A 27,153-nucleotide genomic window follows, 5' to 3' on the forward strand; every position below is an offset into this window, starting at 1 on the left:
ATTGAGAGAACTTCTTTAACAGTTGATAACACACACTCGCTTCACAAATTGAGTTTTGTGATTGCACATTATAGTGACTTCCATGCTCAAGTGTGGTGCTTACTGGCAGTAGTGATTATAAAATTAATGAAACAAAGGCAGTTGTACAACAGTTACTCAACGATAGCCACCCACTGTCAGATCACATAGGTTAGCAGAACATTTGACTGTGAACTATACAGCTTGTGACTATCCAATCTCCGTACTATCTGTTCTGTATAATCCAGCCTACTTAATTAATATTCTAACAGTACTTGTCCTAGATAAAATGAGGATTAAATTGTTGAACATACCAATTTTTTTCAAAGCTTTAGCAACCTGGTGCAGGCTACAATGCTGTGTTGCGTTTCAAAATGTATTGTCTCATTTCTGTGTTGCTAGCACATCTGGAGTCACAGTTATAAAGTACATCCTGTATTGTTAATATTGAATAAATTACAAGAACCACTTTTCAACAAATGGTGCGTAGAGGCCCTCTTCCAGCACTTACAAACAGCAACGAAAACAAGTAGAGAGCAGCTCAGTTGGCAAACCTGTGTTCTTTGTTTCTTGAGTTGGATGCAAGCATCCAAAGTATGTGTGTTGTCTTTTGTGGTACTTTGTGCTTCAACCAGTGTGTCCAAAATGGGTGATAAATGAGGGCGGGGGTCAGGGGGGAGGGGGGAAACACTTGCAATGCCTGTAGATCAGAAAATATACATTGTGATGTGACTGGATTCTGGGGTAGCAGCCAAAACTATTGTTTTAGAATTATTGGATAGGAAACAGTACCGTTGGAGACAGAGCCGAAAAATCAAGCTTAAATTGAAAGATGGTGTGCTTACTAAGCTAGTGAACATGGAGCTGAGGAAGCTTTATTTTTATGGCATGAACATTTAAAAGAGAGAGATTTGTTCAGTACTGGGCCAATACTGCAGGAAAAAGCCTTGCCATTTCGCCACATTACAATTAGTGGAAAGGCTTTATTCTCCAACAAAAAGGCTGTGGCATTGTTTAAAGACTTACCTTTCAAAGTTCATTGATGAGGAGGTAGTTTATGGAAAACAGTTCTACAGTTGCAGTGAGAGTGCTTTAAATTAAAAGATGTTCGCTATGAAAACACTTGCTTCAGAAATGGAAGCTGCTTCACCCAGATACCAGAAAAGTAAAAAACGAGTTACTGAATTGGCTTGCAATAATGCATCTGGCAACCACAAGCTTAGGCTTACATTACTAGGGAAGTCATTGAAACCTAGAGCTTTCAGAAACCTGAAAAATCGTGAAACACTGCCCCTACATCTACTTGTCAAAAGAAGGTATGAATGAATTCAGAAATCCTTAAAACGTGTTTCCAAAACGAGCATTCATATCAGATACAGAGAAATATATTTAGGTTGTTTTTTAACTGTGCACCAAGAAGGAATTATCCAAATGGGTTCAAAATCAGTAGTCGTGATGTGTGCATACTGATAAACAAGTGATTACAATTTCAGAAAAATTTAATGATTTATTCAAGAGAATAAGCATCAAGAATTGAGAAAGTCTGTAACACTATTGTCCAGCTTTTGTCTTTATGAAAGCATTAATTGATAGAGTTATTGAATGTTATCTTAGGTGATATCATGCCAAATTCTGTCCAACTGGTGCATTATATCATTAAAATCCTGAGGTGTTGGAGAACCGTTTCATAATGTTCCAGACATTCTCGATTGAGGAGAGATTCAATGATCTTGCTGTCCACGGTAGGGCTTGGCGAGCACCAAGATAAGTATTAGAAACAAATTTCTTGTGGTGGCCATTTTTGCAGCAACTGTATATAAACTACAGAAGTCTTTCTCGTGTGCAGCATGCAGAAGGCATTTCTCTTTTGAAATACTGCAGTTAAATCAGTAGAAACTCTCACCATCTACAGGTAGGCATTATCTTGCTCAAGTGTAAGCCCAGGATGGCTTACCATGAAGGGCAACAAAATGGGGTGTAGAATATCATTGACATACCAGTGTGTTGTAAGTGTGCCACAGATGACAACCAGTGGGGTCCTGCTATGAAATGAAGATGTAGATGTAGAAAAAGAATGAGCACCTCAGACCATCAGTCCTAGTTGTGGGGCTGTATGGTGAGCTGTAGTCAGGTTGGTATCTCATCACTGTCTGGTGCGTCTCCAGGCACCTCTTCGGCCCGGAATCTCATTGAAGTAGAATTGTCTTCACTGATGAGTACTGTTTTGAATTGAATCCGATGACGAGCAAAGGCATGTCTAGAGATGTGCCAGCCATTGATGGATCCATTAACGATATTCTATGCCTCATTTTGTTGCCCTTCATGCCAAACCACCCTTGGCTTACATTTCAGCAAGATATTGCCCACCTGCTCACAGCAAGAGTTCCTACTGCTTGTCTTTGTTCTTGGCAAATGCTGTCTTGACCACCAAGGTTGCAGGATGCCTTACTAATTGAGAATTTTGGAGCATTATGGGCAGGGCCCCCCAACTCATGATTTTGATGATCTAACATGCCAGTTGGACAGAATTTGGTACAGTACCCCTCAGGAGGACATTGGCAAACTCTGTCAAATAACTGCTTGCATAAGGGCAAAAGCTGGGCCAATATGTTATTGACTTGCTCATTTCGTGAGTAAATGAACCAGTTCTTCTGAAACTGTAATCATTTGTTTGTCTTTACGTATACATCACACCTACCAATTTCTATCCCATTCAAATAATTCAATTGTGGTGTGTAAATTTGAAAGACAATAATTTTCCAAAGAACGTTCTGCTGGTTCTTGATAATGTGCCTTTGCTTCCTGCCAGTGGCAAACACAGAGATGGAGTTATCAAAGCATTATTCATACCACCAAATGCCACTGCTCTTTGTTGACCACTGAACCACGGCATCCTTGAAATGCTAAAGTAGTAGTATCATCACTGTTTTCTTAATTCACTGATATCAGCAACTGATAATAATGAAGACTGTGCAACCATTCTGAAGAGGAATGATTTGCTAGACATCATACGGTGATTGGCAGAAGCATGAGAAGAGATTCAGAATGTATCATGTGGTGATATCTTGGAAAATTGCTTTCAACCATTTTAAGGTGGACATTTTAACTTTGAATCCATGTGTAAAATTGAAGTCACATAGAAACAGTGATTTCATATCCTTGTTCTAAAATGTACCGGGCTGCGAGAAGGTTGATGAAGAGGGCATCACAGAATGGATGGAAAGTGATGCAGTTGATGAACTAACTGAAAATGATATTTTGGAAATGGTGATGCAGGAGAACCAACACAGGAGGAGAAATCAAACTTAGATGGCAGGAGACATCTTGTCCCACATTTGGAAGGGTTCAAGACAATGTAATACAATTGTGAGGAGGGGGTAACAATGCCAGCTAAATTATCTGTTTGCGTAAGTGGTGGGGTATTGCAGCATGGAAGAGGGCTAAAGGTGGCAAACAGTGTGGCAAACATTCACCTATCAAAGACTTTTTAAAAATCTCAGACTTGTAAATTTCACCTTTGCTGTTAGACCTGGCTTTTCAGATGTGTGTTATACATTCATACTTTACATTTCACATCATTTTATGTTTAATAATTTTTGAAGGTTGCACAGTGTACAGAACAAACACTAAGAACTAGCATGGACTATGAAAGAACTCAGAAACTGGGGAGTAATATACAAAAGGGCATTTTGAATGGTAAGGCTGGGGTTGGAAGAGAGAATGTATAGAGCAGAACTCTGGTCTGTCCTGCTTTCTTGTTATCCAGTCTGACCTTATGCCACATTAAGTCAGATAATCAAGAGTGTACTGGAGCTCCAAAGAGAGCGACTTCCTACATCTAGCAAAAACTATTGATCAATAGGTGCACAGCACAGAACAACAGCCTTCTGCAAAATAAAAGAAATATATGTAAAAAATATTACTGTAAATTAGTGCCCAATAGCTGTTAAGCATTATTAATGGAGTAAGCTTTTCTTGAAGGTGGTTTGTCCTGCAACTTTTTTGTTACACTGATAGTCATTTGAGGTTTATGAAGATGTGAACATGTAGGGACATGGGAAGTGGGCTACTCCGTTCCCTAGGAAGGCAATGGTTCCAATATGGAACTCTCACCATGGATATCTACTTAATGGGAAAAGTATGTGCAGAGTTAAGTGGTTTAGGGACACCATAGTTAAGTAGCAAAATTTGGATAATACTGTTGCCCTGTCATTTCGGAAAAGAACAGAAATGTAGACAGGGACAAGTGTGTTGGAATTCGTCTGTTTGTATAGAAATTGCTATGTGAAGCATACAAAACTTCTACTGTCATACTGTAGGGAAAAATCTTTTCAAGAACCCAAGAAAGTTCTGGTCCTCTGTAAAATTACTAAGTGAGTCAAAGGCTTCTATTAGTCAGTTGTTGACCAGTCTGTTGTGGGAGTAGAAGACAACAGAAGGTAAGGTAAAGGTAAAGTTTTAAATTCTGCGTTGGGGTGGGGGAACATTCATACAGTAGGATTGTAAAGAACTACCATCGTTTGACTGCTCCACAGACTCCCTCATGGAGCATGTAGATAAAGGCATCCCTGGCACTGAGAAACATCTGAAACAGTCAAAAATAAATAAGCTGCAAGGTTTGGTTTTACAAAGCGTAGTTGTTGGCAGTGGGCCCTGACTGAGCTTGTACTTATCGTGTTTCTCACCCAGTGCAAAGCCCCAAGTGAATGGAAAAAGTTCAGGTGATTCGTGTATATAAGAAGGGTAAAAGAATGGACATGCAAAATTATGCTTCAGTATTGTTCACGTTGGTTTGCTGCATATTTCTTGAGTATATTCTAAGTTATGAGAAAAGCATCAGTCCGCAAATGAGCACAGGTTTAGAAAGCATTTCCAGTGCGAAACTTAAGTTTGCACTTTCCTTACACAATATCAAGCAAACCATGAATGAAGAGTGACAGGAAGTTTCCATATTCCTATATTTCCAGAAAGTGTTCCAACACAGAACTCCACTGCAGACTGTTAATGAAGCTCAGAGCTTATGAAGTAAGTTCTCAGATATGTGAGTGGCTTTGAAGACTTCTCAAGTTATAGAACTCAGTACTTTATACAGGACAGTAAATGCTCATGAGAGGGAAGAGTATCAGCGGATGGCTGTTATTATCTGTATACATAAATGATATGGCAGCTGCAATCTGTGACAGTTGGCTGATGATGCTATTGTATATGGGACAATATGAATGGCAGATTGCTTGAAGTAGAATAATGTAAGTTAATGCAGATGGGTAGGAAAAACAATTATGTAATGTTTGAATACAGTATTAGCAGCGTGCTGCTTGGCAGTCAGATTGATTAAATATCTTGGTGTAACACTTTAGAGCAGTATTAGATGAAATGAACATGTCAGGACCACAGCAGGCGAATGTTTGATTTCAGTTTATTGGTAACATTTTAGGAAAGTATCTCATCTATAACTAATCTGACCCATTCTTCAACATTGCTCGACTGTTGTGATCACCATGGAGGTGGATTGAAGGATTATACCAAAGCAATTAAGAGCCATGTTGTTGGATTTCTAAGCTGTAGGTTCAGTCAGCCCACAGGTATTCCAGAAATGCTTGGTGAACTCGCAAGGGAATCCATGGAGGGAAGATGATGATGTCTTTCTGAAACACTGTCTGCAGGAAGATTCTACTGCTGCAAATGTTCATTCTCATGAGGACGAGATAAGAAACTGGGATTTGCACAGTGGCGTATAGACAAATCATTTTCCCTCTCTCCATTTGTGAGTGAAATAGGAAAGGGATTGACTAGTACTGGTATAAGTTACCCCCTTCGCCATGCACCACATAGTGGCTTGTGGAATGTGTAGGTATATATGTAACAATTTTGTCACTCAGTCAGTTGCAGCTTAGATAATTTTATTACAGCTTATTAGTAATGTCCCGAGTTTGTTGACGAGTAATTTTTCTTTCCTTATGAGATACACATTGTTCACTAGTACCAAAGTCCAAAATGTTCTGTCTATAGAAATGTAAATTTAATTTTGCATTTTTCAGCATATAGATACTTTTCTTTATTTAATTTTTCAAGGATCTCATTTTTAAGATTTTACTTCATTTTTTACACGTTTATGAAACAACAGTTCTTTTAATGTTGAAAGAAATGAACAATACATGTGGCTTTAGGAAACTCACATCATTTTTGCTCCATACATGTTGAAGATAAATTGATGGTTTATTTGCTTATTGTGGTTGTCACGTCATCGTTGTATTTGTACCAGGTATAGCTACTGAAACAAAAATACTGATCTACTAGACGTAATGCCCATTTATGAAATATCTGTATGTGAGTGTCAATTTTTTAGATTTGTTTGGAAACTAAAGCAAAATATAAAAGTGCATGTGTCAGTTGTTTCAGGAAATGTTGAAATATTTTCTAAATGTGAGTGTGTGTTCTATGTCAACAGAAGTTCACTTGCCTTTGAGAATTTCTGCTGGGTCATACACTGCAATAGCCCTAAGATAGTTCAGACAAAAATTTTCCTTACATCTTCAAAGAATGAGATTTCTTAAATAAAAAACTAGTCATTTAAATTAATTAATTCTTTTTTCTAATTTCATTTCCAACCTGCTATAATGTCTACCATTGTTACATATGTTTTATATCATTTTAAGTCTTTTAATAGATATTTTCAGTTTACCTTAGTGATAATTTTCCAGGTATTGTAGGCCATAAAAATGAGTCCTTTTTCATACTAATAGATTAAATTAATTCTCACTCGGGGCAGCTTCCACCATTCTCACCCCACCTGCACACCCTTGCTGGTGCCCAGTGATCCAGAAATAAGGAAATTTCTTGAAAAGTATAAAGTATACTGACTTGAAAATTCTCAGCGTGTTGACATTACGAAACCTCGTTCATATGTCTGTTATATTAATGCATTTGCTTTTTAAGAAGAATATGCTGAATACATATGCAATAAAACCATTTACAGACCTGGTGAAGCAAATAAAAACAACTTTCTCATAATGGGTACATATGGTGCCACATATAAGTATACAGGTAAAGAACTTATATGCAAAGTTACTTCTGACACATACTTTTCATGTAGTGTGGAAGAATTTAGATTTCTACGTCCTGAAGTGAATATCATAATATTCAAGATGAAGATGATGTTAGTTGCATTGAATTGGCGGAAAAAATCAGCAAGTAGTACAAGAAGTAGCTCTGCATCCCAAACCAATAAGATCAGTAACTGAGTTTCAGGCCGTTTTGAACTACTGAGACTATTTGGAGATTGTAAAGGAGATAGTTTTCTCATGTGACATTAAATATGCTATTAGCAAAGTCATATTCTACAAAGCTGATGTTTACTGTGATTTTAAAATTTATCAAATGGAGTGGCAGAATTCAGTCCACAGCTGAGCGAAATTATGAACAATTTATTTCAAGTTTGTCATTGAGATATGTGAGTATGATTCTTCATAATACAAGGCACGAAATTATCAGTACTGTAAACCAAGCCTGTATCTAATGGATTTCATTTACAGTTGGAGCAGATAATGAGACTATACATATGTATAATCTTTCGTAATGATTTTCTTAAGTGGGTTTTACTTATAGTGAACAGTCCACCTCTGTAGCATAGCAGTAGTGTCACTGCCTACCACGCAGGGGCCCTAAGTTGATTCCCAGTGGGGGACTGGGTGTTGTGTGTCCTTCATCATCATTGACTCGCAAGTCGCCGATGGGGCGTCACCTAAAAAGGACTTACAATACTGCGGCCGAACTCCCCGAAGGGGCCTCCCAGGCAACGATGTCACACAATCATTTCCATTTTTATAGTGAATGCGAAGCAATAGTGCAGAATCAGCATGCGGTAAGGAGAAGAGCCAAGAATTCATCAAATCAGTAACCTCATGTCTGCAATCAAATGACTGTGGGAAACAAGAGTTTGTTTAATGTCTGCTCAGCTTCCACTGAGCAGCAACTTGAGGATATTGAAAAGTCAGTTCTCTCTCTCTCTCTCTCTCTCTTTCTCTCTCTCTCTCTCTCTTTCTCTCTCTCTCTTTAAATTAACTTTTGAACAAGGAATGTGAGATTGCGTTTTATTTGTGATGTCAGTTGTGTTCTAGTGAGGACGCCAAAGTAATGTCACATATGGGAGAACATTGTCAAACATGGAAAATATTTTGTGTAAGGGGCATTCAAATGAAATCTGGTCACTAGTGTAAAGTAACGGTAATGATTTTATTAACTCAAAGATATAGTTGTACAAAGTACACATAATAAAATATAGTCACCGAAATTGTTGGCACATTTATCTCATTGTGACACTAGCCAGTTGATTCCATCCTTTAAGAAGCTAGTAGGCTACTGTCGGATCCAGGCCTGGACCCAGTCACACACTTCGTTGTCCATTACAAATCAATGTCCGCAAGTAGCTTGTTTTAGAGGTCCAAACACATGAAAGTCACACCGGGAAATATTGGAATTATACAGTGGATGTTCCAGCAGTTGCTCACCAAAACTGGTGCAACATTGTCTTCAATGCATTGGCCGTGTGTGGGTGGGCATTATCACGTGGGAGGATAATGCCATTGAACAACATGCCTCGGCATATTGATTTGATGGCTCGTCTAAGGTTCTGTGAAGTGGTTTGATGACGCTGGGCATTGTGTTTCATGACCTGTGACAATATGCGACAGAAAGCTGTGTTCCTCCTCATGATAACATTGCAGTTGACTCAAACACAAGTTCATGTGTTGATGCATTATGGTGTGGGCAGTGCCCACGCTAATACCCAGTAACCGATGGATCTTGTCCATGATGATTCCGTGGTTGTCCAAAACTAAAGCATTCACTTCTACAACCATTTCTGGTGCGATGACATGATGAGTGGTCCAGGATGACCATCATCTTCCAGTGGCTCGCGCCCCTCAAGGAATTGTTTGTGTCATTCCATAACACTTTAACAACTCGGACTGTGCTCACCGTACACAGCCTTCATCAGTCGATACATTTCACGGCCTCCAACTGCCTCCGCCACCAAAAATCGAAGCACTCCTCGTGACCACCTTCTCTTCAGCGTGAAACAACACTGGCGCTATGCAACATCAGATGGTGTGCATGCGTCAGTCTCTCTACCAACAGATGGCACCACCATTCCCGCAATTATGTGACGCCACCTTACGTGTAAGGAAAAGGTAGATGCACAGACCATATTTCATTTGAATGAACCTCATAACAAAAGGAAAATGCATTCAAGTAAGCTAGTAAATTTTGAGACAGAATTGTTAAGATTTAAATCTTTGTGGGCATTGTTTCAGTGACATTATGTAGGATGGTCAGAAACAGTCTGAAAACCTAGGTTGTGTGGGAGGAAGAGAGTCAGCGAGTCATCGTCTCATCGGGTTAGGGAAGGACGGGGAAGGAAGTCGAACTTGCCCTTTCAAAGGAACCATCTCGGCATTTTCCTGGAGCGATTTAGGGAAATTACGGAAAATCTAAATCAGGATGGTCGGACATGGGATTAACCATCCTCCTCCCGAATGCGAGTCCAATGTGCTAACCACTGCACCACCTCTCTCGGTGGGATGCGAAGAGCAGTGCCACTTCATATTATTCAATTCTCATTTTTCATATGTTGTACAAAATTTTCCATATGTTGTGCAAAACCAGTTATTCCTTTGCTTAATCAGCAGCATTTCTCTGTTGGGAAGTGTTGCACATACATCAGTTATAATTTATGTGACATAGCTGTTATGCAATTCTACAATGTCTTAATTTCTTATCGATACAGAGTGAGGAGTTAATGGCACAGAAGAAGCTGCGTACTGAAGTGATCCAGTTGGAGGATGTCCTAGCACAACTTCGAAAAGAATATGAGATGTTACGCATTGAATTTGAGCAAAATTTGGCAGCGAATGAACAGACTGGCCCGATAAATCGCGAGATGCGTCACCTAATTACTTCACTTCAAAACCACAATCAACAACTCAAAGGTGAAGTTCACCGTTACAAGCGCAAATACAAGGAAGCCAATGCAGAGATACCAAAGGCAAGTAGTCCCTCAAATGTCATGATATTGCAAGCAAATATAAACAAAACTAATGTCTATTTTTTAAAATAGTAAAAATTCATTTGTTTGAAAACAATTGTTAGTAGTGTAATTAAACAGCCTACTGCAGTTGTTACATATAATTATATCCTGTCTTTTATCAGTTTGGCAATTTCTTGGCTGGGTAATCATCTAGTTGTAAGAAGTCGATGAGTTTTATCTGTTACATTATTTATTGTATTTGCATATGGTTACAATTGCACACCAGTAAATATGAAAAAACACTGCCCTAGTGTTATGGAGAAGAGTAACGCTTAGTAATGAAATTGCTTGTTTACAGTATTTGTCTTACCTTTTAAATGTTGTGCTCATTGATAATACAGGGTAGAAAATACTGTTAAAAATCTGCTTCATTTTTATTTTTCCTTTTATTCCAACACGGCTATTACAGCTTTCATGTCCTACAAAGAAAAGTGTATCTGATTTTCTAAAAAACCATTTTGTACAATCCCATGTTGAATCGGTTGCATTTTCTGTGTTTTCAATGCCACATTTTGATTTAACAAGATACTGCTTTATTGTCTTGTCATTCTTACCACTGACACTCTATCACTGACATAAAGCACTTAGTTAAAACTTGGTATTAATTTTTGTTATTGCATGTTGTATGCCTCTTTCTCATAGTTTTGCTCACACATATTGTCAGCCATAGTTTAAAATACTGTATCACACAAATTTGTTTTTGCCTCTCAAAGCTATGTTTTTAGGCTATTTCATTGCTGTATCCCTTGCAACTTTATGAAAATTTGATCAAGTTTCGTAACTTAGGAAATCCAAAACCAGATACAAAAGTTTTAATAACTGTCTATTTTATAGTTTCACCATCTATACCATGACAGTTGTTTGCTTTTGCTGGAACACTCAGCTACAATTGTTAGACACTGAGGTTTGCCAGCAGTTTCTCTCCTTGCAGCACCACAGGAGTGTACGTTGTTCATTTGTCAATTATTGTATGAGCTTCTTCCTAGAAGTGTCTTTTTTTGTCTACTTTTGTGCTTAGTTGTTTAATTATTACGTGTTTGTGTAGCTGCCGTCTTGCATTTGGATAACTGTTTGGTGTGTAATTCTGCCAACTTTAGAACAGATACAGACTGTGATTTTTGTATTTGGATGTAAGCCAAGTCAGTGAACCTTCACTCCCATTTCCAGACGGTGCTGGAATCTGTGACGCAGCTTGAAGCTGGTACCAATGAGCACTACTTTCGGGGGAGGGGGGGGGGGGCGGTTCCTTGACTTAGGGGTCCAAGGGACTTCCAGCCCATCATACGTGTCACCAGTCAGTCCGCTACTGTGGCCACCCTTGTTACTGCATGCACTGAGGTTTACTGCTCACCAGTGGTCAAGTAAGAGGTTGTCATAATGTGTGGCAAGCAATGAAGGACTTCCTGTGTGGCCAATTGAAAGGTCTTCCTGGTTCAGCAGCACACACAATAACATGCTAGACCTCTTGGCAACAGATGATCCTGAGCAAATAGGGAGCATCATGGAAGATTGGTGATCACAAGGTTATTGTAACGAGACTGGATACTGTAACACCCTAACCCACCAAAAATAAAATCGAAATATATCTACTTAAAAAAGCAGGTAAAAATTTGCTTGATGACTGCCTAAAAGACAGTTTCCATTACCTTTGAACTAAGTGTTAGTGTAGACCAAAAAGTGGCTTGGAATTCCAATAAGTAGTACCTACATCAATTGAGAGATTTATAGGAAATAATTTAATAAGAGACAGGACTGTTCCCCCATGGTACACAAAACAGGCCCGAATACTGCTGCAGCAGCAACAAAAAACGCTCGCCAAATATAAAAGAATGCAAAATTCCTTAGACTGGTGAAATTTTACAAAAGCTTGAAATTTTGAATGGCTTTCAATGTGAGATTTTTTAAATAATTTCTACAATGAAATTCTATCTTGAAATCTGGCAGAAAATCAAGAGTTCTAGCCTGTGTAAAGGACTCACGTGGCAAGACACAATCTACACTTTCACTGCACGACAGTGATTGTAATGTAACCGATGATAGTACAACTAACAAGGAGTTACTAAATACAATTTTCCAGAATTCAAGGTACATAAAGTAAATATTCCAGAATTCAAATCAAAAACAGTTGTCAACATGAGTAAAGCAGAAGTAGATATTGTCATGTGGCGACACAGCTCAAATCGCTTAATAAAGACAAATTTTCCAGTCCAAATTGTGTACCAGTTAGGTTCCTTTCAGAGTAGACTCGTATGGTAGCTTCAGACTTAGATGCAATCACTTGCTTGATGAAAGATCCATACCTAAAGACTGGGATGTGACACAGGTCACACTAATATTCGAGAGAGAGAGAGAGAGAGAGAGAGAGAGAGAGAGAGAGAGAGAGAGAGAGAGAGAGAGAGAGAGAGAGAGAGAAAAGATGAGTTACCTGCTGAATTACAGACCCTATCACTGATGTTAATTCACAGTAGGATGTTGGATCATATACATCGATCACCACAGTTTCAGAAAATATTATTCTTGTACAACACAACTAGCTCTATATTCTCGTTAAATAATGAGTGCTATCCACAGGGGATCATTAATTAATTCCATAATTATATACTTCCAGAAAGCGTTTGATACCATTCCAAACAAACAGCATCTAATCAAATTGCTTGCCTATGGGGTGTCATATCAGTTGTATGACTGATTCGTGCTCTTCTCTCAGGAAGGTTACAGTTTGTAGTAAATGGTGGAAAGTTATTAAGTGAAATAGAAGGGATACACCTGGTATTCCCCAAGGAAGTGTTATAGCACCTCTCCTGTTCCTAATGTATATAAAGGATTTGGGAGACAATCTGAGCATCCCTCTTGAATTGTTTGCAAGTGACACTATCACTTAGTATGTTGTAAAGTTGTCAAAACCAATTTCAAAATGATTCAGACATGGTATCTGCATGGTGTGAAAAATGGGAATTGACCCTAAATAATGAAAAGTGTGAGATCACCTACTTGAGAACTGAAAAGTGCCCATTACATTTTGGTCAGACAGTAAATCATACAAATTCAAAGGCCATCAATTCAACTAAATACCCAGTGATTATAATTATGATCAACTCGAATTTGAACATAGAAAATGTTGTGGGGAAGGATCACCAAAAACTGTTATATTGGCAGGACATTTAGAAGACGCTACTGGTCTACTAAAGAGACTGCATACACAACTCTTGCCCGTCCTCTGCAAGAGTATTGCCATGCTGTATGGCATCCTTACTAGACAGCATTGATGAAGGACATACATTCAGTCCAAAAAAGCGCACTTCGTTCTGTATTATCACAAAATGGGAGAAATTGTTGCAGTATGATATGAGAGTTGGGGTGGCAATGATTAAAACAAAGGTGTTACTCTGTGTGACAAGATCTTTTCACAAAATTCCAATCACCCACTTTCTTCTCTGAATGCGAAAATAGTTTGTTGATGTTCATCTATGATCACAATAATAAGAGAAATCAGAACTTACACTGAAAGATTTAGATATTTGTTTTTCCCACAGCCTTGGAGAGTGGAACAGTTGAGAGTGCCAGTAAATTGCAAGGTAGTCATGTGAATGTAGATGTTTTTTATAAATCAAGTAATAACAGAAATGAGAAGGCTCACGATATATGAATAGTATATTGCATCAACGTGTTGTTCTTGTGCCTTGAAATTTTCACTATGTGGCAGAATGGGCACTGATTTGAAACTTCAGGCACACAATTTGAATCTACCTGGAAGTTTCAAAGTTCCTTATGCCCTAAAAAGTTCTTTGCATCTTTGTGCAACTGTGTTTACTCATCCATTGAGGATTTAATAAATTTTTTTGCTGCATCAGAATTCTTGTAATTGCAGTAATTGCATTGGCTACTTGGTTGGTATTTCTGGGTCCACGTAAATTCTTAGTGCAGGATAGAAAGAGCGCAGTCCTTTTGAGATATCATATAACAAGTATGTTGTGAGTGAGTTCATTGCTCGCATCAAATGTGCTGTTTTTAAAAATATAGTGATCCACACACAACAAAAAGTGTATTACAGGCTATTTCATTATTTAGACTATGTCGTTTAACAGGAAGAAGAAAAGAAAAATATGTTTTCAGATATATGGAAATGCATTAGTGCTGGGATTGTTGTTAGTGGTACAGTTTTGTAACTACACTCCTGGAAATTGAAATAAGAACACCGTGAATTCATTGTCCCAGGAAGGGGAAACTTTATTGACACATTCCTGGGGTCAGATACATCACATGATCACACTGACAGAACCACAGGCACATAGACACAGGCAACAGAGCATGCACAATGTCGGCACTAGTACCGTGTATATCCACCTTTCGCAGCAAAGCAGGCTGCTGTTCTCCCATGGAGACGATCGTAGAGACGCTGGATGTAGTCCTGTGGAACGGCTTGCCATGCTATTTCCACCTGGCGCCTCAGTTGGACCAGCGTTCGTGCTGGACGTGCAGACCGCGTGAGACGACGCTTCATCCAGTTCCAAACATGCTCAATGGGGGACAGATCCGGAGATCTTGCTGGCCAGGGTAGTTGACTTACACCTTCTAGAGCACGTTGGGTGGCACGGGATACATGCGGACGTGCATTGTCCTGTTGGAACAGCAAGTTCCCTTGCCGGTCTAGGAATGGTAGAACGATGGGTTCGATGACGGTTTGGATGTACCGTGCATTATTCAGTGTCCCCTCGACGATCACCAGAGGTGTACGGCCAGTGTAGGAGATCGCTCCCCACACCATGATGCCGGGTGTTGGCCCTGTGTGCCTCGGGCGTATGGAGTCCTGATTGTGGCGCTCACCTGCACGGCGCCAAACACGCATACGACCATCATTGGCACCAAGGCAGAAGCGACTCTCATCGCTGAAGACGACACGTCTCCATTCGTCCCTCCATTCACGCCTGTCGCGACACCACTGGAGGCGGGCTGCACGATGTTGGGGCGTGAGCGGAAGACGGCCTAACGGTGTGCGGGACCGTAGCCCAGCTTCATGGAGACGGTTGCGAATGGTCCTCGCCGATACCCCAGGAGCAACAGTGTCCCTAATTTGCTGGGAAGTGGCGGTGCGGTCCCCTACGGCACTGCGTAGGATCCTACGGTCTTGGCGTGCATCCGTGCGTCGCTGCGGTCCGGTCCCAGGTCGACGGGCACGTGCACCTTCCGCCGACCACTGGCAACAACATCGATGTACTGTGGAGACCTCACGCCCCACGTGTTGAGCAATTCGGCGGTACGTCCACCCGGCCTCCCGCATACCCACTATACGCCCTCGCTCAAAGTCCGTCAACTGCACATACGGTTCACGTCCACGCTGTCGCGGCATGCTACCAGTGTTAAAGACTGCGATGGAGCTCCGTATGCCACGGCAAACTGGCTGACACTGACGGCGGCGGTGCAGAAATGCTGCGCAGCTAGCGCCATTCGACGGCCAACACCGCGGTTCCTGGTGTGTCCGCTGTGCCGTGCGTGTGATCATTGCTTGTACAGCCCTCTCGCAGTGTCTGGAGCAAGTATGGTGGGTCTGACACACCGGTGTCAATGTGTTCTTTTTTCCATTTCCAGGAGTGTATTTTCACGTAATACACTGTAACAGATCTAGTTAAAATAGTTTGGTAGTGTGTCAGCTACATCTACATATGTGAAATGTGTGATGTGAAATGTGATTTAGTCATCTCATTACATACAATTTTCAAATCATTTGGTTTGATGTATAGAAGACATGTCAGGTTTTATGAGAAGAAAATTTTTTGGGAGAATTTTAAAGTTGACTATATTTTGTATACATTTCTGAGGTACAGCAATGCACATAGTTATTATAAAACACGTAATTCCCTTGTTCAAACTGTGAAAATGCCTCCAATACAATAATAGCAATTTTCCACCAAAAATGTGAAGAGCAATTTTTTCAGTGGACCAAATTCCATGTTAAATGTAGTACTACCTTTTATTGCCTTGTACATTTTTAACACCGTGTATTCTGGGTTTCGGAAGTATGAAATTCTCTCTGTCAAGTGTATGTTGGATTTTATGTAAGAAAATGAACAAGTCATGGTTATAAGTAGAGGAAAGGTGTGGGTAGTATTTTTAAATTTTTTAGCAATATTTGACAGAATACCCATTGTTTGGCAACACAAATAACCATAATTATTATCTTTTGTCATACTGGGAGCTTATCATTTGCTGAATTTCTCTAGAAGATTTATGCAACGGCAGTTGACAGACTTAGAATAGCAGTGTTCTTTCTGGTGCTTATGTTTGTGGCACCAGTCAAAATATGAATTGCAAATGCATTCTTTATTCTTATTTTACAGCTGAAAAAGGAAGTTGAGGATCTTACTGTGAAGTTGGGGCAACAAGCATCACAGGAAATGAAAGAAGGTTCCATCCTGGAGTCGTCTTGTAAGGAAGAGGATACAGGCTGCACACAGAATGCTGTGCAGATCAAGGAAGAGCCAGGAATTACGACAGGGAAAGAGGGAGCAGAAGAAGAACCAGAGGTATGTTAATACATAATGTAATTAAGTGTCCCAGCTGTTAATTTGTACATTGCTCTGAAATTTGAGGAGTGCATTTCGTATTGTATTGACAAATAGTTAATTGTTCCTTTGTAAAAATGAATGATGTATTATTGCTTGTGAATTGATACAGTACTATGTTTATAAAAGTAGGGAATTTTTATGTTGGTGTTCGACGAAATATGTGCATTCACTTACGGAATGTGGAACTTCTTACCAAGAGAGTGAGTCTTGAATAATTTTATGGAAAATACATAAAACAAAAACAAAACAAAAAGCTTAAGCAGGTAGAGTTGTGTAATAAACACATGGAATAAAGAAAGAACAATCTGATCTAACATAGTTTTCTGAGTATGATACCATGTCACTATATTAAAAAACTATACTGGAGAAACCAACATTTTGGCCATGTTTGCAGTGGTCTTGTTCTGGATTTAGACCCTTCTTTTATGTCAAATGCCTCTAGCAGTGGAAGACTACATAGTTATATGATCTAACAAGGTGCACAATATTTTGGGAATAAAGTAAAGAGCTAGCCAGGAGTCTGAAATCTATCAATTGTTGAATATTGCAAAATAATGCAGACTGACAGAATTAGTGAACAAATTAAAATTCCAAAAGAATTTGATTTGTGGTGAAAACAAATTATATTTTAATGCTATTCTATGTGGTCTTCAGTTGTATTTTGTGTCATCAATTAGTACCACAGGAAATAATCAGGGAAGGTATATTCTGAGAATGAGATGCTCTCATATATTAACATGAAGTATAAAGATTTGTGGTCTCCAGTTTTACATGTCTAGGAAAAGGAAAAGTGTGACACACTTACAGTGTTTTCCTTTAACTACTACTACTGTGTTATCATTTTTAGTCAATTCAGCATATCATATTGCAGCTATGGATCAAAACATGTATGCTATTGAAGTGTGCAAGGATTCTACATTGTCCACATTTTGCATGTTACTATAGTCACTAAGATGAATATCTACAGTCTTACTCATCCGGAGATTAGTGGTGATGGATATTAAGGTTTTTGATAGTGTCAACCAATCACTGAGTGTACTTTATAACAAGGGAGAGCTGAGAGATTTCCTATTTCTTAACTTTTTCAGTTCGCTGATTGCACAGTGATAACCAACAACAGAGTTCCTTAGTGAAGAAAGACAGTGAAATGACTTATGTACTAGACGGAAAGAACACCCCCTCAATACTGATCTGTGTGGGCATGGGGAATATGCTAAATAAACATTGTATTGCTATTTCCCGGTAGTGCAGGTTGAAACTGCCACTGTAATTTTAGGACTGCCAAATATTTCTCTGAAGAGTGTTGTTCCAAGGACATTCTGCTTCTCAAGTTGTTCATTGACTAGATTCTCATTCATGTCAAGTGAGAATCAGTGCATTGTGATTCATGTTCTGGTTGGAAAGGACACAAATCTGCTTACAATTAAGAGATTTAAGAGACTTTTGTGAGGACTCTGGTCTGATGAGAACTGCATGAAATGGCATTGTCAGTTCCAAATATACTTTGCTGTTACACAACAGTGGCAGGTTTCAACAGTGCTGTTTGTATGGAATATTAGGAATTTACAGCATTACTACAGAACTCCTGTACCTCTTCTTTACCATTTTTAGACCTTGAGTGAAGGTAAGAGATGAACAAGCATTGCAGATTGTTGTACTCTAGACCAGGGGTTCCCAACAAAATTTTCTCGAGGACCCCCTTATTGAGCATGATTGGTACCTTGTAATATCACTGTATCAAGTACCTAAAAAAAGCTGAATTAAGCGTCACATTTTAACGAGCCATATTTTAACCAGCAGTCCATTTTTAATTACGCGAACTGTACTTCTGCGAAAAACATTGTTTCACAAATGCTATTGTTTTAATACAGAATATTGACTATTTTAAGAACATAGTCTGTAAAAGCACTGGCAGTAAATTAACAATGGCCAATTGTCATCTGAAATGTGAGTTTCTGTGGAAAGTGACTGTCAGTTGTCAGCTGCAATTAGGCAGTGTGCGCAGTCTAATGGCATACAGCAGAACTATTTGCCTCTATCTAATTCTAGATTTGCGCTAGTGTGTGCTAGTGTCAGTTGGCTCTAGGAAGACACCTGATGCAGAAGTTATCGTTCGCTAAAGCCCTGCTCATGCAGGAAGCAGCCAAAATAAAAATATCATTGAAAAACTAAGGATGGAACTTTACATCGATATGCAACGTGATGGTTTTCTAAGGACATCAATTACTGGGAGAGTGTATGTCTTTACAGTTTGTGTCATTGGAACCAGTCTTGTGAGAATGTTACATCTTCTGTAACACGTGTCTCGTTTGGCTGGAAGCATTAATGATGAAGATGATCCTTGTTGGACAAAAGGCTGACCTGTTCTACATTTGTAACCTCATAAGATCCTAGATGTATGCAACCACCAGTGCAGACAACAGATCCATGTATGTCTGTTAATATCATTTTATTCACCATAGCACCCAACCCTGCTCACTAACAAAGTGAAATATGCCTTTTATATATAAAACAAAAATATGTGTTATACAATGAAGCTTAAGGTTATCTGGAATCTACTTCATATTCTTGCAGTGTTGCTTCAGCTGGACAGTGCCTTTATCATGCTGAAAAGCTGATGTGAACTGCAAGACACATGAAGGAATATTTCCTTTCCACTACTGAAACAACTGTCATGGTGTCAAAGTATGGTTTTCATGATGCCACTTGAGGCTAGCAAGCATAGGTGATCTCTTTACAGTCCCTGCAACTATCTCTCAAAAACCAAGCGAGGTGGCAGAGCGGTTGGCGCGCTGGACTCATAGTCAGGAGGATCATGGTTTAAATCCTTATGCAGCCATCCAGATTTAGATTTTCCACGATTTCCCTAAATCATCCAGGTATATGCCGGGATGGTTCCTGTGAAAGGGATACAGCTCATTCTTTCACAATCATGGCACGTGCTCTGTCTCTAGTGACTATGCTGTCATCAGGACTTGACTCCCTAATCCTCCTTTCTTCCTTCCTTACATCACAAGATTCTTTACCATGCGATTTAGCAAAAAAATGCCATTGTTCCTGATGTTAGGACAGATACATGAAATTCTTTCTACTTTTAGAATGCTTCCATGTGCATGGGGCATACATGCACATGCACGCCTCCCCCACCCCCCCCCCCCCCACCCCCCCTTTTTACACACACACACACACACACACACATTCACACACACACACACACACACACACACACACACACACAAAGTTGTGTTGGAGGCAGTCAGATATCTCTACTTGTGACATGGTGTATTTCATTATTTGCCTCTCTGTAATAAATGATATTTATTTACTTTCAGTTCTTCGTTAGTGATTTTAAAGAACTGTGACTTCTGATGTGTAATAAACGACTATGGTAGCAGCTGTTGGAAACTCAAGGCTTATATTCTAAGTGAAATCATCTGTTGATTTTTAAATTTACGATCTTCAATCATTACTGTAATATTTTGCTGTGGCACACACATTCAGGCAGCATGGGTCCCACTGGCATTGGCAAGAGCACAGTGCTTTGCCCAAAATTTACAAAATTTTGAGAATCCAATTTTTAAAGCTAGGTATGTGTCTTTGAAATATGCATACACCTCCTTGAGGTAGTGCAACACTAGGTGCTTCAGCTTATGTTCTCTTTTTTCTTTTTGTTCATAGACAGTCTCTTCTTCATGGCCTCACAGGACTCATGTTTACAGTGACAATAATGTACAGGTTAAACAGTTTCCTCACACATTGTTTTACCTGGGTTTGGATTTGGTGTTGCGAAATATCATGTTCTGCTTCTAACTGTTTTACTGTCTATACTGTGTAGTCTGATGTGAAAAATTCTTTCTTGATTTTCTTTAGTCTCCCGCTCTTTGTAAATACAGTCGAAACTTGTGCTACTTTTTCTCTCACTGAAGCCTCTGTTTTTCTTAACAGGAGATTCACCTGAATACTGAAGGATAGTAGTTAAAGAATTCAATGTCAAATGTGATGCTATTTTTCTGTGAAGTTTTGAGCACAGCTGAGGCTACACTTGCAAGGGTTGGTGGGTTTTGTCATATTTGCTTTCTACATTTTCTGCAAATGTTCCCAACTGGCAATACATCAGGATGTTTATTTGCTGTTTACCCCTGAACATTCCTCCAATTCTTCTGTACTCTTCTGTTACCTTTTTTATATGGATTGTAACAATATAATTTTGATTTGAATTTTATTTTTATACAACATACTACCAAATACGACTACACAGCACATATACAATGCAGCTTGAGTAAACAATCCTCATCCATGAAATAAGCTAATTGGTGGCAATAAAAGTCTCTCAGACTGATAAAGTGTTCAATGTAAGAAATATTCACCAATTGATCAGAATAATAGTGACTGCTGTTGACTGCTTTTTTTTTTTTTCAGCCTTTGTTTGAGTATGCAGTAGTCAAACTTAAGATCGCCAAATGTTTGATATTACCATTAGACGGTCAGTTCCAGCTTGGGACTGACAGCAGTACAATAATCATGGGTTGTTGTTGTTGCTGTGGTCTTCAGTCCTGAGACTGGTTTGATGCAGCTCTCCATGCCACTCTATCCTGTGCAAGCCTCTTCATCTCCCAGTACCTACTGCAACCTACATCCTTCTGAATCTGCTTAATGTATTCATCTCTTGGTCTCCCTCTACGATTTTTACCCTCCACGCTGCCCTCCAGTGCTAAATTTGTGATCCCTTGATGCCTCAGAACATGTCCTACCAACTGGTCCCTTCTTCTCGTCAAGTTGTGCCACAAACTCCTCTTCTCCTCAATTCTATTCAAAGAATCATGGGTAATGATAAGAAATTTTACACAGCTATCTGGTTGTATGACATTTTTCTGGGGAGTACGTGAAATGAAGGTCAAGGAGATAGGAAAAAAGACTATATTGTTGAGACCCTGTGTTCTCCAGTTAAGTTACTATAAATCAGTATTGTTTTCAAATCAAAGATAAATGCAACTGACATGAGAATTCAAGGAATCTTCATGGAAGTCATTAATTCAAAGCTATAGTTTCCCCAACATAACTTTGACGAACTAGTGATTCCGGAGGGCTAATCATACAAAATAAGCTGCAATGCGGAACTATAAGTGTAATGCCAGGACAATTCTAATACTGCTTAGCACCATGCCCCACAATATTCTCCACAACTATTAGATGCCCACACTCAGTCATAACCACAAGTCCATCTGCGATTATTTACCACAGCACTGAGCTTATACACAGTAAGATAACAAGTGTAGCCCTACTTACAGGTGTCAGTGTGAGACATGACACAATAGCATGATGTAGGCTTTGGTCGTGAGATCTAGCCATGTCTAAATGTGTGGTGGTTAAAATATAACTTAAAATATAACTTTGAGCACCAAAGTCACTTCCTGCATGACTGAATGTGGTTATACTTCGCAGACATAACATGAATTAACAGTTAACCTTACTGCACTGCCAAGTTTGAGCACGACCAGCTGCAGGGTCTCAACTCCACCAACAACCATTACTATCTGCCCAGAAAAGGGACGCTACCCCAATTTGTAACATTTTCTCAGCCTGTGATGTCAGACATGTCACATCTCCTAATATTCATAATTAAGCTACTTTGTGTGTCACAACAGTAACCCACACATATATTCACTTGAAACCGTTCTTCTGATAATTTAAAGTTCGATCTGTCTCGTACAATAGGTATTTTTCCAGGAGGACTGATTCTTTTCCCCCACACTGCAGGTATATGGACAAGTCCATAATACTGTTGCCAAGGGGTGTCTTTCCCCTCAAACTGCATCTTACTTTTTAGTTTTGACCTGAAAGTATTCATATACCAAACTTCTGCAACATTCCTGGTGCCTGTTTCTCCACTCAGTGGAAATTGGCTTCCACCCACTGGAGCAGTCGTGCGTCCCCTCCTACTGTACCTCATCACGTTGCATGACAATGGTCAAACAGGGCTGCTGCTTGCCTCTCCAAATTCTGATGCTGTGCATGATTAAAACACTTAACCAAATGTCAGATTTAGATTGGGTTAAATCAACAGATTGCAAATTACAGCCACATATTTTATGACTTGTTCTACAACTACTTCTACTTTTTCTGAACCTAAGCAGTAATATTTTGTTCAGAAATGAGTATGGACAAGGAAATTCATGTCATTGCAAATCTCAACCTTGTGTGTGAAAATTCTTTGAAACTTATCATATTGCATATCAGTGTGAAACTGTAATAATTAGCTTTTCAGTTTTATAAGTTTCATTGCTGTGACTTGATTGAAGCCATATTTATTTATGTGCATTTTTTATATTTTTAAATTTCACACAATTTCCGAACTTAGTTGGTCTGAAACTTTTTCACAAATATTGTCATATACCCCTGCAAATTTGTAGTAATCCAGCTCATATCTGGATAATTGCATGTATCAAATTTGAAAGAATCTGTATAGGTAGGTTAAGTAGTGCGTTGAAGTGACATAAATTGACTGCTCTCATGTCTTAGTTGCTTGTGAACTGTATGGTAGTTGGGTATATGTGGAAGCAACCTAGATATGTTTATAAAAAGCCTCTGCCAGTGTATTCTGCACATTATATGTTTTTATTTGCTTGTGTGGTACTGTGGTTTATAGCAGTGGTCATCAAACTGCGGCCTGAATCAAGTATTCATGAGGTCAAAGTTTCTCACAAGGGGGACCACATAGCTCTCTGATTTTTATATCTTCTTGTATTTATGGTACATGAAGTTTGGAACTCAAATATAGCTCTACCAAAGCAGTTTGATGCAACTCTCAGAAATACTTGAGAAAATTAACTTTTGAAGTTTTCTGACCATTTTTAATATGCTAAACTAAGCTGGTGGTCTTTTGACAAGCAGCTTGGCTATGTGGTAGAATCCTCGTTTGACACGTAGGGGTCCTGAGGTTGAATCCTGGAGGAATCAAATTTTTAAACAAAGGTGCATGTTATATAAATTGAAAGTGGATTGGAAGAAAGGAAAGTAAAGGGAAGGGACTGTCGATGTCGACTGCATCGGAACTTAATGCACAGTCAGCAGCGATGAGTGAAAATGTGTGCTGGACCGGGATTCAAACCCAGGATCTCCTGCTTACTAGGCAGTTGCATTAACCACTGCACCACTCGGACGCAGTGTTCATTGCAACTGTACGTCTCGGCTGACCCACACTCTCACCTAATGCCACCTATACACAGTCCCCATCCATGTCCTCCATGCTCGCTAATTTTAGATTCCTGCAGGTGGTTAGAGGTAATTGTGCATCTGCACTGAAGAAGGTGGACTTGTTGCCCATAAAAGCAAATAAATTACTTGAATGCTTTATTTATGTTATTTCGGATTTATCTGAAGCAGATACCATGCAGAATGGTTCAGACCTCCTGTGGAACTGCCACAGTAGCCAGCATAGAGGACATAAACGAGGACTGCGGATAGGTGGCGCCAGGTGGTAGTTTGGGTCGGATGAGAAATGTGCCAAGATAGTCTGCACAGTTGCAATAAACACTGTGTCTGGGTGGCACGTTGGTTAACACAACTGCCCAGTCAGCAGGAGATTCCGGGTTTAGTGCAGTAGTGTGGGTGTGACATTCAAAATTATAATTTGGCTAGATGAAACTTGAGTTAATTTAGCCATTCATTATTTAGAGGCTGGAGTGGTGGAACACCTGAGGAGACAATGGCAGTGTCTGTTGAAAAAGGAGGATGAGTTACTGTTTTATATTCAGATACATCAAATGGTTTTGTACCAAATTGCCTGTTAATGTTTGGTTAAAGAAAAAAATAAAAAAAATTAGTTGATAGTCAAGAAGATATGAACAGTGTATTTTACAGAAGTGGATCAGGATGACAAGACTGTCAGTGGTTGTTATATATAATGCCCATTATCATTCAGTTGTACATGAGACACCTGCTTTGACAAGAAGAAAAGACAGTATTAATCAGAGCTCAAAAGATGAGACATGGATCTCAGAGAAGATTTGAAGAAGGCTGAATTGCTCTAATTTTTGACACAAAAATCACAATTTCCAATACACTTGCCTGCAAAAGGTTAAGGTCACGAGTTCGAGACTCGGTCCGGCACACAGTTTCAATCTGCCAGAAAGTTTCATATCAGCGCGCACTTCACTGCAGAGTGAAAATCTCAATCTCGATAGTAGATAGCTTTTCAAGTTATTGAGTTTGGATATTACAAGTAGTAACTGTAAATGAATTAATACAACCTATATGCTGTCACGGTTTTTGTGTTTACCACATCTAAATAGTAGAGACCAGACTTGGGGTTTCACAAACCAAGCCTGGCAACATCGCCATCTAATTGCATGAACTGTCAGTATCATTCATTCATTTGATGGGTTACAGGTTTATGCAACTAATGTGAAACCCACACTATATCAATACGCCTTTTGTGCGTGTTCCTCTGTACCATGTTTTGGCATTACCTGTGAAAGCAGGCTGCAATTGCCCCAATATACGTTCTTTATACTTCAATAGCAGGCTTTCCCTGTTACTTTCACACTATAAGATACAGCAGCAAAGCCATCAGCACACGGACAGTATGTCCAAATGTTAAGTGTGCTAAGTTTCTTATGTCATAGAGTGGAATAGCATGTTGGGGAGTCTTTCTGAATATGCAGAGCAATATCTAGCATTTCAGATATTCTGAATGTGTGTCTGAACGTTGACCAATGAGATGGCAGAACGTCGCCTATGTCCCATGCACACAGTCTCCCTTCAGTACAGAGTTGTGAGGCACCATACAGGTATTCAGCTGAAGCTCATATGTATACATGCCATTTTCAAGCACCAGCAAATTGAGAATATCTCAAAAACCCATAATTAATTTATGATCTGTTGTAAAAAATGACAAACACCACATACAGACTAAAGGAATTACTGTAACTTGCGTTTTATGAGAGTATGTCATTTGAAGGCAACAGCACAATGTGGATCCATCAAAAACGCATTGTTCTTGGTACAGTGTGTTATAATTAAATTTCAGTTAGTAACATAGGTACGGTTAAAACTTTGGAAGGTGGTAACATGCTAAGAATGTCTACTAAAGAGATGTGATCAGATTAATGCAGTGAGTAGTGTTACAGATTCGTAACAAGAAGTGTCGTGTGGTGGTTCGCATCCCACTACATTAAATTTTTTTTCTGATATTCTTGTTTTTAATAGGTTCTGGTACTTTCTTATTAGTTTAATTCAAGTATATAGTATAATATTTGCTGGTAAGAGTGAACTTACAGATTTGCTAAAATACGAGAATGCTGAAATAATTTTTATCTTCTGTGGAGAATTAATGTAAATTTGTATCGCTCTATTTGTAACGGAAATTTTATAAGCCAATTTCCTTATTGACTGGGCATGATACTTTATTTTTTGCCTTAAAACATGCCCATGGATACTGAAGTTCTTATTTATGTATACTATAGACAGAAAAACTTGACTTGCACAAGAACGGTGGAGGGAATGAGCGTTATAATGGAGCTAAAGTAGAAATTTTACACATGCCCATTTCATAAACAGTGTGATTTATGAAGTGGAAGCATTCCACAACTGCCATTGGAACCCATTGTCATCTTGTACTCCATGTCGGGCCCACATACCGGATGCACAAGCAGCATCATATCCAAGCACTCAGCAGCACATTGAACCCGGCTTGCTGAGTGTTGACAATGGAAAGCACGATCCATGTGCCATTGGGTTAAGAGAGAAATGTAGACTGCAGGCAGTTGTGTAGTCAAAGAGAAAGAAGTTTCTCCATGGTAAACTAAATATAAAGTAATGAAGCAATTAATTGAGTCTACCAATGGACATTACTCTGCCGAATTAACACAGTGCAAATTCTTCCTCTTTTTTTTCTCTCCCCAAAGAAAAAAAACTAAATGATTATATAAGGTCCTTTTGCCTCCAATTGTTTAACAAAAAGTAGTATTTGTATTCTATTATCTGTTAACATGGTTGAGGTCAGTGTAAAATTGATTGACATTTATATTTATAACGTTCGTGAAAAATCCACGTAAAGGCTGCTTTACACATCTTCAAACTAAATCTTCAACACTTCTAATATTTGTTTATTATTTAACTCCAGTAAATCAAATAGTCAGCCACGCCTTAATGACCAGCGATTACATTTAACACTTAACTTCCTGCTAGAGAAGATGAAAACATGTGGACACCTAATAGATACTTTTTGTTGCATAAATACATAAACTTTTCACCTTTCTGTTTTAAGAATCAATGAATAATAATGACAGTAACAGATTATATAACCCTCAGTAATTAACTAACGAAATAAACAAAAGTCTTTCTCGTTCGGGCATGGATTATGAGAGTAACACTACATAAGTAATGCTTCTTTGTGCATTCAGGTCACCTACCCTCCACCAGGGTTTGAATTGTAAATGAATGTTAATTCTTTGTCTCCCATCAGTTCATTGAACAATGCCACCCTCA

General features: G+C 39.1%; 1 protein-coding gene across 5 annotated transcripts in view; it reads left to right on the forward strand.

Moving 5' to 3' along the window:
* Positions 1–27,153, forward strand: part of LOC126272043 (E3 ubiquitin-protein ligase Bre1) — a 263,497-nt gene that overhangs the window by 116,415 nt on the left and 119,929 nt on the right. For all 5 annotated transcript variants that reach the window (XM_049974561.1, XM_049974569.1, XM_049974584.1 and 2 more), the window contains exons 9-10: positions 9,803–10,060; positions 16,438–16,623. In XM_049974561.1, the coding sequence (XP_049830518.1) occupies positions 9,803–10,060; positions 16,438–16,623 (444 nt within the window). The remainder of the gene's footprint in view (positions 1–9,802; positions 10,061–16,437; positions 16,624–27,153) is intronic.

This window comes from Schistocerca gregaria, chromosome 1 (assembly GCF_023897955.1).
Source record: "Schistocerca gregaria isolate iqSchGreg1 chromosome 1, iqSchGreg1.2, whole genome shotgun sequence".
Lineage (NCBI taxonomy): Eukaryota > Metazoa > Arthropoda > Insecta > Orthoptera > Acrididae > Schistocerca > Schistocerca gregaria.